Source organism: Galeopterus variegatus, unplaced genomic scaffold, assembly GCF_000696425.1.
Source record: "Galeopterus variegatus unplaced genomic scaffold, G_variegatus-3.0.2 Scaffold3161, whole genome shotgun sequence".
In the NCBI taxonomy this organism is placed as follows: Eukaryota; Metazoa; Chordata; class Mammalia; order Dermoptera; family Cynocephalidae; genus Galeopterus; species Galeopterus variegatus.
The window spans coordinates 21,981-37,444 of record NW_007729272.1 but is presented as its reverse complement, the minus strand read 5'-3'; the positions used below and the strand labels follow the sequence as shown (position 1 = coordinate 37,444).

Here is a 15,464-nt window from a genome sequence, read left to right as displayed (position 1 = left end):
GTTGCTCCCGTGCCTCGCTCAGCCAGTGAGCGGGAACCGGTCTGTATGTGGGATCCGAACCCTCGGGCGGGAGTGCCGCCGTGCTTCCCAAGCGGCGCACTATCCAGTGCGCCACCGGGCCAGCCCAAATGCACGTAAATTTTAATATTAGCCTTAAACAAGATGAACAAAAAGCAATATTTTTCCTCTCAAGAAACAAAACAAAAATTATTTTCTAAATCTTTAATGATTTTTGGTAAATTTTTTACAATAAGTTAAATTATCAAGCAAAAAACATTCACTTTGCTTTTGAGTTAATTTTTTATTCCAATTCCTTACAAATTTTTAACTTTTAAAAAATTTTACTTTTAAAAGGCATCTAGGTGCTCTTTTGCTAGATATCTAAGAGTATAGAATTTAATGCAAAGATTAGCTCATGCACTTGACTAAACTATATCACATCAGCCCGAAAATGTTAATACACTTTGCAAAGGTGAGCCATTGCACCCTCTTCTCTTGTGCTGAGAAAAGTAATATTTAACTCCCACGTGGAGCTGAAAGATAGGAGAGTACTTACTTTCTTGGCTTTATCACAAGGCTTTCAATTATTTTAATATCTTTAAGGCTGAATGTCTTGCTTGTAGTAAAGAACAGCTTTATGGCTCTCATTAGAATATATATTGCACACTATATTTTCAAAGCATTTCTGTCCTTTTGGGGATTAAAATGAAAGGCAATTGAGTGAAGATAAAATGAACTTAAGCAAGAGTTCTATTCTTTATCTAGCATTTTACTGACATAGTTCAATGATTATCCCTCACTGTGTTTTTAAGGTAGTTGTCTTTCAAATAAAGGAAGGACAGAGATGAAAGGGGGAAGAGGAGAAAAAGGAGAAAGGATTATAGAGAGATGGAAAGGGAGAGAAAGAGGGGAGGGAGAAAATAGATGCAACAAGGAAGAGACAGGCAGGATGTTCGTATGAAACAATAAAATATTAATGTCTGAATTGTCTTTAGTAGAAATACAAGGTGTCACTTTTGTTTCATGAAAGGATTATGACACAGCTAACTTCACCCACAACTGCAAATAACGGCTACGCCATTGATTTCACATTCTTTCATAATACGTCCATACCTCTACATTTCCTTGCGATATGTCCATATTTGTTTCTTGTAGCTTGAAAAATTACCACCTTCATTCCCTATCTTCAATGAACTTAGAAGTCAAGTTGGAGCGATACAACAGACACACAGATAATAGTGGTAAAAGACAACATATATTAACCATCAGAAGAGGTGCCTTTGAATAAATTGATACAATCCTAGAAAGCAAAGCAAAGTAGAAATTAGGAGAGTGAAGTTCATTAAAAAACGACATTATTTCCAACCTACATAATCAATTGTATATTTCCTGGATGTATATTTCAACTTCATATTCTAGACCTCTGCAACTGCCACTATCTGGGGAATCCCAGAAAAAATAAGCCAGCTTTTGCTTAGCATGATGCTTTATGCATAGCAAATGCTGAAAAATAATTATCATTTGATTGGTCAAATGATTTGGTCTTTGTAACCAAATTAAAGAAAAAACACATGGTATGGGAAGATACAAAGGCAAAAATTAAAAAGAACCTCATGAGGGCCAGTTCAGAACTCAAGTTCAATATAAGGAAAGTTATTTTGAGCCGCCAAATTCCCCATGATCTTTTCTTAAAAGAAAACACCATTTAGTTCACTGCAAGGTCAGATCAGCTAAGGAATTAAGTATGTGTTTGCACTTTTCCCTACCCTTAGCAGACAGAAATCTGCTGTAACCCACCTGTAACTTTAAGTAGAACAGCATCATTCATTATGTCTCAATGGGCAAAACCACAGTCCTTCATGATGAAGGATGAACCATCATAACTCAAGTTCATTTAGGAGCTACAGGCAAATTGCTTAGAATTTGATCCTGGGGATAAGGGAGCCCTGATTCTTGGTCCTCCTTCCTCTCCCATGGCCTAAGTGAAATTTGATCAGACATCACACTCAATTTATCCTTCCCATTCTAATCTACCCTTTGTTCAGTTCCCCTAACAAACTTACATTTATTAATTTTGTTGATGAGTCAATAGGGTGTGTTTTTTTCAAAATAATATGACATAGCTTAACCAGGAACGCAGAACTGACCCATCATTTCTATACCAAATATGAGCCAGTGTATTTCCTTCAAATATTTATATGTGCATATTTTTTTAAATGGTTAAGATTGTGCTGCATGTGTATAGCACTGCAGTCCAAGTGCTTTTCTATATTCTCTAGCAATGTCGTCTGTACATAATGTTCCGTGCTGCTTTATTCTCTTGCCATCTTATTTATGCACTTTGCTTCTACAACAAATATATAAATTCCTCTAAGGAAGAGACTTTATCTTCCCTTTGTTTGTCCTTATCTTGTTTTCTACATGCAGACTAGCAATCCACCTTTTCAGACACTCGGTACAGATGTAACTTATTGGATTTATGGGAATCATCAGAATGAGTATCTCACTTTCCACAACTCTCACCCTATTAGGAAGTAAATTGTTTTCCAAGAATCCCTCAGCACTTCAGAAGAGGTGATTCTTTGGAAAAAGCTCAGTTGTGGGGAGAATTTATTTTCAAAATAGTGTGTATTCCATAAGATCTGAAAAATCCCTTTTTAATGCTCACACAATCAGTTAGGTCAATCTTGCCTTACACAAAGCTGTAAGGAAGGCAAAAAACATTAACCCATGCCCTCTCTCTAGTGCCCATGTCCATCCCAAGGCACACCTGAGGTTCATCTTTCATACTGAAGTGAATGAGAGCTTTTATTTTTATTTTCTTTTTATGTTTTTGGTACTTTATTACACAACAGATAGTTGGAACATGAAAAAAGTCATTAGAAACATAGGTAGTACCTTGATTTGAAACATGAAGTGTGTAGGTTTTGATTGAATATTAGATTCAAGATAAATGAATAAATAACATTTCACATGTCATGTTAGACCTCAAATCATTGTGAATATAAAATGTTCAGTTAATGAGTGAGAGGTGTTAAATAAGCAGATCTGCACACTCACTACCAGTCCTGAGCTCTGCATCATCCCTCCCCACCTCCCACATTGTATATTTCAGTCATTCTCAAAGTCCTGGGAATACACCATGTTGACTCTCCTTTCTAGGCCTTTGTGTATGCTGTTCCCTCTGCCTGGAAGGCCATTCCTCCCCATGTCCGCTGACCAGATCCCATTTCATTTGGATAATTGTTACTCACGCTTCATGTCTCAGCTAAGATGCCACCTTCTTTGGAATGCCTTCTTAATAGCCCCTAGGCTAGATGATTCCTTCTCAGTGCTCCTTTAACATCTTGTATTGACTGGTACCACAGGACGTACGTATTTTTTAAATGCCTTCCTGCCTACTTGTCTTAGCTACAGGCTCTCTGAAGATAGGAGTGATAGCTTTTCACGACTGTATCCTCAATAGTGGTCTGGCACAGAGCACGTGGTCTGGCACAGAGCACGTGCTCACTGAATATTTCTTGAATGAATGAATGATTCTGCCCTTGTTGCCTGTTTTCCACCTATGTGTCACATTCTTGGGTACCCCAGGTATTCACCAACTCATGTAGCTACCTACAGCACCTAAGCTTCTCTTCTTCTTTCCCATTTTTATGAGGCTGTCTTGAGCTCTACTTTGAGGTTTTCCTCTGTGGGTTGTCTATTTTTCCAGTCAGAGGTGCTCGTCCAGGTTTTCACTCCTTATATAGCCTGCAGTAAACTAGAACTTTTTTCAAAGAGAATTTTTTAGCCCCAGAGCAAGTCTGTAGTGGCAGGACTTTTGATCCTTCTACTGAAGGGAGGTCCTAACATAGGGGCTTCCTGCATTCCTCAAATGTTCTGTGTGAGTGGTGGCCGACTTCCCCTATGACACTAGAGCTAAGTGTTGTTTGATATGGAATACTTGCTCTTGAGTAGTCAAATGTGACCCCTTAGGTAAAGACTCACTTAAGAATAGCAATGTTGCTTTTTATAAAAATTTGGGGGATAGGATCACTGATGAGTTATAGAGAAACAAAAAGGTCATTTTTATATGACTCACATTTAATGCAGATGCTAACGCTACTTCTATGCATTGTTTATAAATTTGTGTAAATATTTTGCATAAATAAAGGAGAAATCAGATGCATTTATGCTATTTGTGATAAGCAAACCAATAGAGAGGATACTAATAAAGATCTGGACATAAAATGAATTTTACTAAGAGAAAAAAATTACTTTATTTGGGCTACTGAGAGATGATTTACGTCTAGGGAAAATAGGGCAAATTCCTTATCTTTCTCCATTTGAAAATAATTTTCTTTGGAGACTCCTCAAAGAAAGGAGAAAAAAAAAAAAAAAAAGACTTGGTCCAGATTTAGAAGATTAAAAAAAGCTTCTTGTTTCTACAAAAATGAACATGGGTCATCTTATGTTTCCCCTTCTTTCTTATTTTTTTTTCCCTTAGTGCAGATTTCTCTAGCATATTTTGTAGTGTCTAACTACTTTACCACCAATGAATCATTAAATATAGAGCAAACAAGACCTTTAGAGATAATATGAGCCAAACCTTTTTAGTTTGGAGATGAGGGGTTGGCATTCAGAGAAGTCGAGCAGCATGTTTTCTGTCACCGTGCTGTATGGTAGCAAAACTGGATCTAGAAACCAGGAGCCTTGGCCCTGTGCCCTGTGTTCTTTCCGTCACATTATAGACATTTGCTGGAAATGTGGAATAATCTTAGATGGCTAAGTGAATAAACAGTATCATTCAAGTATTTCGTTTATGACCTATGATAGTAAGAATAACATCCAACCCTTTCTGAGCACTATTCTAAGTATTTCATATGTATTAACACACTTGATTCTCACAATGCCTATTTAATCTTATTTTAACCCACTATAAAACTGATGCACAGGGAGCTTAAGACACTTGCACGGCTTGTCAGTGTTGAGGTTGGAACTCTAAGCGAGACAGTTAAACTCTTGTCTGTGTACATAACCACTATATTGTCCAACATTCAAATAAATTCATAAGTTATCAAAATATATGTGCAGTTATGTTAAGAATACAAATGTTGAAGTCAGGAACAAGAATCAACTGATTGGCTGCACTAATTAGTACCTATAGAACCTTACTCTCATTACATTCTCTTTCTTGGCCCTGATGTCCTCATGGGTGACATAAGACTGCACCAGTGTAGCACTTCCTCATAGAGTGACTGGAAGAGTTGCCTAGGATAATGCAAATAAAGTTCTTAAGTCTTAGAACAGAGTCAGCCACAGGTGTTAAAAATTTACAGCCAAGCCTCAGTTAATTGATAACGCTGCAGTTCTCTGTTAAACTTATATAAATATATATATATATATTTTTTTTTTTTTTTTTCCTGACCCGTAAGGGGATTGCACCCTCAGCACGGTGTTATCTGCACCACGCTCAGCCAGTGAGCGCACCGGCCATCCCTATATAGGATCCAAACCCTCAGCCTCTGTGCTACCAGCATCGCACTCTCCCGAGTGAGCCACAGGGTTGGCCCAAGTTATTTTATATTCTACTTGGCTAAAGTTTTTATTTTATTTCCACCACACAGAAACCATGTCTTTTAATCTTCCTCTTTGAAAAAAATCTGAAATACACCACTGCAAATTCCCAGCTTAGTAACATTAACAAAATTAATTTAATTTTTTTACTGAAAGCGTTTAAATGCTTAAAGTCATCTTGAGAATGACTTTTGATTATTTTTTTAAAAAATAAATACCTTGTAGAAACTTGCTTTCTCATTATTTGCTCATTTCTACTGAACATGAAGCTCTGGAGTGGAAAATCAAGGTAACTCATGTTTTCATTTAATTCTAGTTTCTGCACACACTTGATGTTGGGAATAAAACAAAGAGGTATAAGTTAGGAAATAAATATGAGGGAAAATCTTGTTGAAACAAACAAACCAAATCTTACACTCCTTTAGAAATGTCACCATACACAGGAAGATTTTCTTTTCAGCGATAAAAGACAACTGACCATCTAAAAGTTTCCAATACCTTCTCAGTGTCTGCCTTGTTGAAAATTGATGAAATCTTAATTACAATTGTTTCGCACAGGAGCTGTGTTAACATATTATCTTACAGTCACAGAAAGTGTCTGAATGTCAACTGAGTATATGTATATTGAGTAAATATTACACTTGCTCCCTTGTAATTCCAAAGCATCATCAAGTAATTTTTATCTTTGCACTATTGTGTATGACATTAATGTTTCCATCCTCTCCTATCACATTAAGAATTTATTCTTTGATCTTATCTCTGAGAGTTCAATTTCCTTTCCATTGCAGAGATGTTGACTGGGTGGGAGCAATTTTTAAAAAGCTACAAAGAAGTGACTTTAAACTAAGTAAGAGTTAAAAATGCAGGAATTAAAATTTCCCCAGCATTCATGCTGCTGAAGAGACAATGTGATGAAATGCTTTATAGCCATAAGATAGCATCATGACCTGTTATTCCATTGATTCACCTTGGAACAATTTACCTACCAGAGACACCTCAGCTGACATTTTCTTAGGTTCTGGCTTCAGAGCGGAAAATAGATTGAAGTAGAAAAATAGACGGGATATGTTCTAGGGTCTTAAAGTCATCTCTTGTTAATAATGTCAATTCAGTTCAGTGAAGCATAGAAACAGGAGAGCACTGAAAACATGTTATCATCTTGTCATATTTTTATTCAAAGATTTATTGTCATTGGGACATAAAGGGTGATATGTTCACTTAAAAGAATTTCAAAATTTGTGTGGGAGGTTTTTTGGGAAACAAAGAAGTTAAATCAATATATGTGTTAAATGGTGGACAATTGCTTTAGTGGAAAGGAAAATTCTGGGAAAGGGAATCTGCAAGAGAAATAAGTTTTAATCAAAAAGAGCAGTTAGTGGGGCACAGTAGCCAAAGTGGCTTCCCTCAAATCACTCTCATAGGATTCTAGAACTGGACTTGGAATCAGAAGGTCTAGTTGGAACCCTGAGTTCATGTCTTTGACCTTCTTTGAGACTCGAGCTTTGCTCATCGATTAAGCAAAACAGCTCTACCCTGTAATAGGTAAGATCTTGATCGGATGTAAAAATCATGAATTCATGGCTCTATTAGTTAAAATGATATCTTTCTGACATTCAGATTGCTTTGGAGTAACTTTATAGATGGTATTTATTTTTATAGAATAATAGAGCTGAAAAATTACTTAAATATCATGCAAACATTTATTCATATCCTCATATCTGCTGATTTTATAGATGAAAACACTGAAACCTAGAATGGGAAATGGGTTTATTATCCAATTAGTGTGACCTGCTTGCTACAACTCAGGTCACATGACTCCTAATGACAGCATTCTCTCCACTAATCCTACTGGACATCTTACAACTCCAGGAAGTTCCACCCAGAGGATAATCACAATATTTGTTATATTCATTCTTTGTTTCTCCTGTATTAAAAGCATCTATGAATTGGTTATTTGGGGAAACTAATGAAACTAATGAACTCTTCTACCACCCCTTACAAAATAGTAGCATGTTCCCATACAAGTATTAAAGTGTATTTCTCAGGACTACAGTGAATAGAGTGATTGGGCCAACTACATATACAAGATGTGGATCTTTCAATGAAGCTTTCAATATCAAGACGTCCAAACACCTCATCTATTTTGTTCTGGTACATAAGGTGGAACAGAATATGAGTGAGAAATTTATTTCATTTGTTACATTGATTTAAATATAATGGGAAAAGATAGGATGAAAGCATATCTTTTATAATATGTTTTTGTAAAAATGGAAATGAGACAACTTTAAAAGGATTAGCAGCTAGCCAATCCCAGTGATGAACTGTTATTTAAAAATCTATATTTGCCTTTTTAAAAATTTTGGCTTTTTTGCCCAGACACTATGTCAGCACCCTCTTGGATCCACTATAATCTCCAAATTAGGCCTGAGAGACACAAAAATCTTTATGTTGCTGCTAAAGAATCATCAGAAATATTTTTGTTGACAGAAATGAGTAGAGACACACAGAGCTGCATATTCTTAAGTAAATATGACTTTTAAAATATTTCTCTTTCGGGGCCGGCCTGGTGGCGCACTGCTACAGTGCACCGCTCCCGCCGAGGGTTCGGATCCCACATACAGACTGGCCGCTCACTGGCTGAGCGAGGTGCGGGCGCAACACCGAGGGTTGCGATTCCGTTGCCGGTCCCGGTCCGGTACGGGCGCGACACTGAGGGTTGCGATCCGTTGCCGGTCACGAAAAAAGACAAAAAGGAAAAAAAAATTTCTCTTTCAAATAATCAGAAACACAAGTCAACATCAAAGATGGGATTTCAAAGAAGTAGTAACAAAGATGGACCTAAAAAATATACCAAGCTTAAAGCAAAAATAAACGAGCCAGTTGAGGAGCAAATTAGATCTACTGAAACAGTAGAAACTGTATTCCACAACTTCTCAGGCCAGTGACAGGATTCCCAAAGCTTGCTACATTTCCACTGAAGCTCACTGGAGCACCCCACAGGGTTTAATCAAGAGAAAGCCTTGGGAACCTACAGCCAAAATTGGAGTTTGATTTGAGATGGGAAAATTACAAAGTTGCCATGGAAGTGGGAGATATGCCAAGAAGAAAAAACCCACAAATCAAATTCTTAAGAAATATATTGTTTAGGTTGAGTTAAATAGAATAATTGTATTTATTTAACATGTAGGGGAAAATTAATATATGGAGTGACTACAAAATTTCTCTTTTGCAATTCTTGATGATTCTCCTAAGTGTGTTTGTACTCTCTGTAAAGTTCTTAAACTTTTTGTGTTTGCAACACACCCTCAAGTATTAGGTTTTCTTTGGTGCATTTTAAAAATACAAATACAAACAAGTGCTTTATATATAGGTATCTGGGCTAAACAAATCCATAATAGATGTTGCACGTGTCTACTAGAATATATAGTGCCTCACAGTTCTATGAAAACACCCATGGTTATCACACTATTGGATTTGCTGCTCTTTTATATTACTGCCTCTAGAAAGAACTGCTCCCTGCCCTGACTTTACTTTTTCATATCCTTGTGAGATAAACATTTTGCCTGCTTCAGCAAACACACAGGCCACTTGTGGCATAAATTTACCTGTGTGCCTGCTTCTCCCCCAGTACTTGCAACATATTTTCAGTGTAATACTCCATCTTGCAACTTGCTGTTGGGTTCAGTATTCTGACAACCATTGTCATTGAAGTACATGACAGTTGTGGCAAAAATAAAATTTCCAAATTGATTAAAATTTTGTGACAGCTTTTAGGGATTTCCAGATGAGAATTACTGCTCTAAACCTGTTTAAGTAACTCTGCGTCCACCTATGTGTGCCTTAAAGAGGAGTGGTTGCTTCTCTTACCAATCTCCTCTTCTTATGATCTTGCCTACCCTACGTCATGTCAAACTCTGAAATTGAAATAACTTTTTGGCAACTCAGTCTGACAATTTTATCAGTCTCACCTGGGGGGTTTGTCCATTGCCATCTGTAGGAAAAAGCTAACCTATGCCTGAAGCGAGTGTTTGGAGGGAATATTGTAATGAGTGAACAAGTCCTCAATCATATTTAGGAAGCATTTTGACATCATTAAACTAATTGTAGGAAACAGTATTTTTTGCACTGCCCTGCAATACACAATTCTGACCCCAGAATATAAAGGAGCAAGGACACCTGTGTTTGTGTGTGTTCGTATGTGTGTTGGTGTAGGTATGTCTGTGTGTTAACCTTAGAAAGTTTAGCTTATATTTACATTGGATAATTATTTTAATTTTTGAAATGTTGTTAGCTCATGCTATGCTTCACTTTTGGCTGAAACTGGATCATAAAACTTGATCTTGCATTAAGGATTTATAGTAGATTTTTACAAAAGATAGTGGTGGGAATGATGGTATGGGTGAGACCAAAATAATGTCTATGTACATTTTCCTATGCATGTGGCTAGTCTCGTGTAGCTTTGTAACACTCTTTGCATCTCTTCTAATCCTGAACATCATGCATGGTGTCCCATGTAGCTCCAAAAAGTTGAAAATAAAATTCTAACTTGCCTCTCCACCCACACCAGTTCCACAGTTATTGGTGCCTATCTCTGCCTTTCTTGTGCTTCTTCACTTAGAGTAAGAATCTGTTCCCAGGCATGTGCATCCTTCTGGTAACATAAGTCTTCCCTTTTTCTGTTTTCAAGGATGGGAGGAACAGTTTTATTGGACACCAACTGGGCGGGGTAGTGGAAGTACCAAACAGCAAGGACCAGCGGGTCAAGTCAGCCAGAGCCATTCAAATCACCTACTACCTCCAGACCTATGGCTCTGCCACCCAAGACCTCATAGGGGAGAAGTGGGAGAATGAATTTTGTAAGCTTATGAGGAAGCTCCAGGAGGAACATAAAGACCTCCAGCTGTACTCTTTAGCATCCTTTAGCCTCTGGAGAGACTTTCATAAGACCAGCATCCTGGCCAGAAGCAAAGTCCTGGTGAGCCTTGTGCTGATCCTGACCACAGCCACCCTCTCCAGCTCCATGAAGGACTGCTTGCGCAGTAAGCCCATCCTGGGCCTCCTGGGGGTACTCACAGTGTGCATCTCCCTCATCACAGCAGCAGGAATCTTCTTCATCACAGATGGAAAGTACAACTCCACCCTGCTGGGAATCCCATTCTTCGCCATGGGTAACTATCCATCCTTGTGGTAATCGGATTCTTACCGGTTTGGGGAAAGGTAGTACATTTCTTGAATTCTCAGGTGGATATCTGTTTTAATTCTGCATTGGTGTGACTACATGGTTATGTAAATTCTTAGTGAAAATTGTTGGTTTGGGGAAAGGTAGTACATTTCTTGAATTCTCAGGTGGATATCTGTTTTAATTCTGCATCGGTGTGTCTACATGGTTATGTAAATTCTTAGTGAAAATTGTGTCTGTTTTACCCTATTAGGCCTTTTAGAAAATTAAGAGATGACTGAACCATCTTCACATTTAGTTTAATGCTGTCAAATGCCTTTAAATTACATGTCATTGGAACTGTCTACTCAGCTTCTGCAAAAATTATAGGTCAGGGATTATGGGAGACAACGTTAAGGAGATCCAAGACCTACTTCAAACAAAATTTTGTGGCTCATATTTATGGACATCCTCAAGTTGATGGTTGTGAAGAGTAAATATCATGAGATGAAAGTTCTGGAGATCAGTAATATGTCCTAATCTCAAAGAACTTCTTAAGTAAAATTTACTAATTCATTTCAAAGTTTTTTCACAGAATATATTCCATTCCCTTACCTCTATATAAACTAAGACTTTCCTGCTGCCATTTAGGTGTATCATCTAATCTTTTTCATCTCTGGTTAAAATAATTAGTGAGCATCCTCACTCAAGATTATCCTTTCATGTAAGTTCTCTCCCAACCATACATAAATGGTCTAGAAAATGGTGTGTGATGGTGTGTGTTCTCACAAAAAAGATCAAGGCTAGGAATAAAAATGGATGAGGACTGAGCAACAGGACTGATGTGTCTTATCAGAAAAGAGATGATAATGGTGATATGATACTGCAGAAGGTTTCTGTCAGCTGTGATGTCATTCCCTATGTGTATCGATTCAGAGAGTAAGATGTAAATAGCCTCTAGGCGAACTGATATGAGCAAGATGGTCTTCAGCTATAAAATAATTATTTTTTGCTTCCTGGGTTAAAATCAGCTCTAAATTATAGGTTTTATTATTAATTGAAAAAGATACAAGTATGTGATCATAAAGTCTTCTAGGTGACCCAGCCTCCCCCCCCCCTTTTTTCTTTCACCTTAGCAAACATTTTAAAGAATGACACCACAAAGTGGGTTTTTATGGTAGGTGCTGGGATTGGGTTTCTTTACCTGGGACCCAACTTCATTAGTTCATCTCCTTAAACCTAACTTAAATTAGTTCATCTCCTTAAACCTCAGTTTCTTCTCAAATAAAATGGGGATAATAATGGTATTATCTTCAAAGAAATGTTTTATTTATTTATTTACCTTTTTTTGGCAGCTGGCCAGCGTAGGGATCTGAACCCTTGACCTTGGTGTTATCAACACCATGCTCTAACCAACTGAACTAACTGGCCAGGCCCAGAATTGTTTTATTTTCAGTGTAATGGAATATAATTAAAACTAATAGAACATAGTGAACACTCAACAAATATCAGCAAGTTTTAGTACTTAACCTGGTGTGTTAAGTGCAATGGATTCATTGTTGAATAGGAAACAGTTCATGGCTTCAAGAAATTGAGTCTTCCTGGATTTTGCATATCATCTCTAAATACATGTTCACCTTGTTAGTAAAATGTTTCTCTCTTCTTCCCAAACAACTATTTGAAAAATTTTTGTCACCTATGAAACTATATTATATTGTTGGTAAGAGATATAAAGGATAGAAGTAAAGCAAAATAAGGGTTAAAGAGCTTAGATGGTCAGGGGAAAGTCTTTCTAAAAAAATAAAATTGAAGTGGAGAGCTAAATAAAGTAAAAGAAGGAACTATGTGGCAATCTGAGAAGGCTGTCACTGGCAAAAGAAACTACACATGCAAAGGCTTTGAGATGGGACCTTGCTTGGTGATGTTGAAGAAGAGCAAGAAAGAGAGTGTGACTGGAGCAGAGAGGGCAACCGAGTGGTGGAAGAAGTCAGGAGGCAGTACTGGGCCGGATCATGCAGGGCACTGAGAACTTAGTACCTCAGATTTTATTCTGGGTGAGATGAGAAGCTATTTGAAACATTTTGAGACAGGAGGGTATGATCTGACATATTTTAAAGACATCTCTGCTACATTATGGAAATTAGTCTGCAATGGGGCAAGAGTGGTCATAGGGGGACTAAGAGGTCACTGCAAAATGAGCATGGGATATAATGGTGGCATAAAATGGCATGGGAGCAGCCACAGTGGTAAAAAGGGATTAGACTCAGGACATATATTTAAAAATAGAGTTGACAGTATTCACTGAAGAATTGGATACGGTGTGCAAAAGAAAGAGGAGTCAAAGATGACCCCACGTTTTGAGGTCTGAATAACTAAGAATGCAGTTGTCATTTACTGTCCTAGGGAGGTCATGGGAGGAATAAGTTTGGGGTGGGGGAGAGATCAAAAGTTCAGTTTTGTGTCTGCTAAGTTAGAGATACCTATTAGGCTTCCAAGCAAAAAAATGTGGAGTTAGCTGCATAAGACAACTTGTTGATCAGGTTCAGAGGTAAAATCTGTAAGTTGGAGCTGAAGATATTAATTTGGGATTCATCACAGTGTAGCTAATACTGAAAGCCATGGTATCTGATAAAGATAAATATGTGTGGAAAATAGAAGAAGTCTGAGATTTGAGCCCTGGAGCATTACAGTGCCCAGAAATTTGGAACATGAATGAGGATAATTCAGAAAATTACACTCAGATTAGGCATTAAGATAGCATGAGAGGCAAAAGAGAATAGAGTCCCAGGAACAAAGTAAAAAAGATGTTTCGTGAGGGAGCAGGAGATCAATTGTTCCAAGAATTGTTAAAAAATTGTATCCAGTGGGAACTGAGATGCGGCCACTTGATTTACCAATATGAAGGTCATTGGTGACTTTGACAAGGGCTGCTTAGAGGAATACTAATTTAATGGGTGAAAGGGTTCAATAGAAAAAAAAAGAAGTTCAATAGAGATTGGAGAAGAAGTGAAAATAGTGAGTAAAGATAATTATTTTGAGGAGTTTTGCATTTTGACATTTCAGAAGCATATACTCTGTTCCTAAATATCCTATATTTTTTAAGCCAGTGCCAATTTTCATACTTTGTCCTTGTGTCTCCACAAGCACATTTGTATTTGTCAAATTGTACATCCAAGATTTGGGTTTTAAAAAGAAAATGATTATAGGTTGATGTAGTCTACTAGAAAACTATTCAGAGAAATACAGAATTAGAAAAATACTTTAAAAATACCTAAAGTGACCTCATTCAGGTCCAGCCTAATGTCCTTTCTCTATCGAACGATAAACCAGTGAGAATGCCACTAATTTAATTTATAACTTGTCCTTTTTTTTTTTTTTTTTTGCCTCATTTGCTTTATGTGGAAGTGTTTCCTTTTTCTGGAAGAAGAAACATGGATTAATGTCACACACAGACACCAAGTTGGCTCATGTTGTACCTTCTGTGGATAGTTGCCAGGGACCTTAGCCATGGTTCACTATTTTTTTTCCATTCATTCCGAGTTTGTGTTATATACTAGGGGTCTCACTTTAGTCAGTTTGACACCACTGGACACATGTAGATGACTTGGTTTCGCAGGTGATCTCAAGGTTTCCAAGTACAGACTTTTATTCATCATCCCAAGGTGAGCTCCATTTCCATTTTTAATTTATTAAAATATTTATTAAGCACCTACTATGTTCAAGGAATTTGAGGTTCTGGGATAAAAGACATTGAGCAACACTGATTAAGTTTTTACCCTCACAGATCTTGCATTTTAGGCCTGCAGAGGGAAGGAATAGGGCAATAAAATAAAGAAATATAAACTATATTATATTGTTGGTAAGAGATATAAAGGATAGAAGTAAAGCAAAATAAGGGTTAAAGAGCTTAGATGGTCAGGGGAAAGTCTTTCTAAAAAAATAAAATTGAAGTGGAGAGCTAAATAAAGTAAAAGAAGGAACTATGTGGCAATCTGAGAAGGCTGTCACTGGCAAAAGAAACTACACATGCAAAGGCTTTGAGATGGGACCTTGCTTGGTGATGTTGAAGAAGAGCAAGAAAGAGAGTGTGACTGGAGCAGAGAGGGCAACCGAGTGGTGGAAGAAGTCAGGAGGCAGTACTGGGCCGGATCATGCAGGGCACTGAGAACTTAGTACCTCAGATTTTATTCTGGGTGAGATGAGAAGCTATTTGAAACATTTTGAGACAGGAGGGTATGATCTGACATATTTTAAAGACATCTCTGCTACATTATGGAAATTAGTCTGCAATGGGGCAAGAGTGGTCATAGGGGGACTAAGAGGTCACTGCAAAATGAGCATGGGATATAATGGTGGCATAAAATGGCATGGGAGCAGCCACAGTGGTAAAAAGGGATTAGACTCAGGACATATATTTAAAAATAGAGTTGACAGTATTCACTGAAGAATTGGATACGGTGTGCAAAAGAAAGAGGAGTCAAAGATGACCCCACGTTTTGAGGTCTGAATAACTAAGAATGCAGTTGTCATTTACTGTCCTAGGGAGGTCATGGGAGGAATAAGTTTGGGGTGGGGGAGAGATCAAAAGTTCAGTTTTGTGTCTGCTAAGTTAGAGATACCTATTAGGCTTCCAAGCAAAAAAATGTGGAGTTAGCTGCATAAGACAACTTGTTGATCAGGTTCAGAGGTAAAATCTGTAAGTTGGAGCTGAAGATATTAATTTGGGATTCATCACAGTGTAGCTAATACT

General features: G+C 37.5%; 1 protein-coding gene across 1 annotated transcript in view; it reads left to right on the top strand.

Moving 5' to 3' along the window:
- Positions 1-10,747, top strand: part of LOC103599958 (patched domain-containing protein 4-like) — a 67,640-nt gene extending 56,893 nt beyond the window's left edge. The window contains exon 3 of the mRNA XM_008584160.1: positions 10,244-10,747. Coding sequence (XP_008582382.1) covers positions 10,244-10,747 — 504 coding nt within the window. The remainder of the gene's footprint in view (positions 1-10,243) is intronic.
- The last annotated feature ends 4,717 nt before the right edge of the window (positions 10,748-15,464 follow it).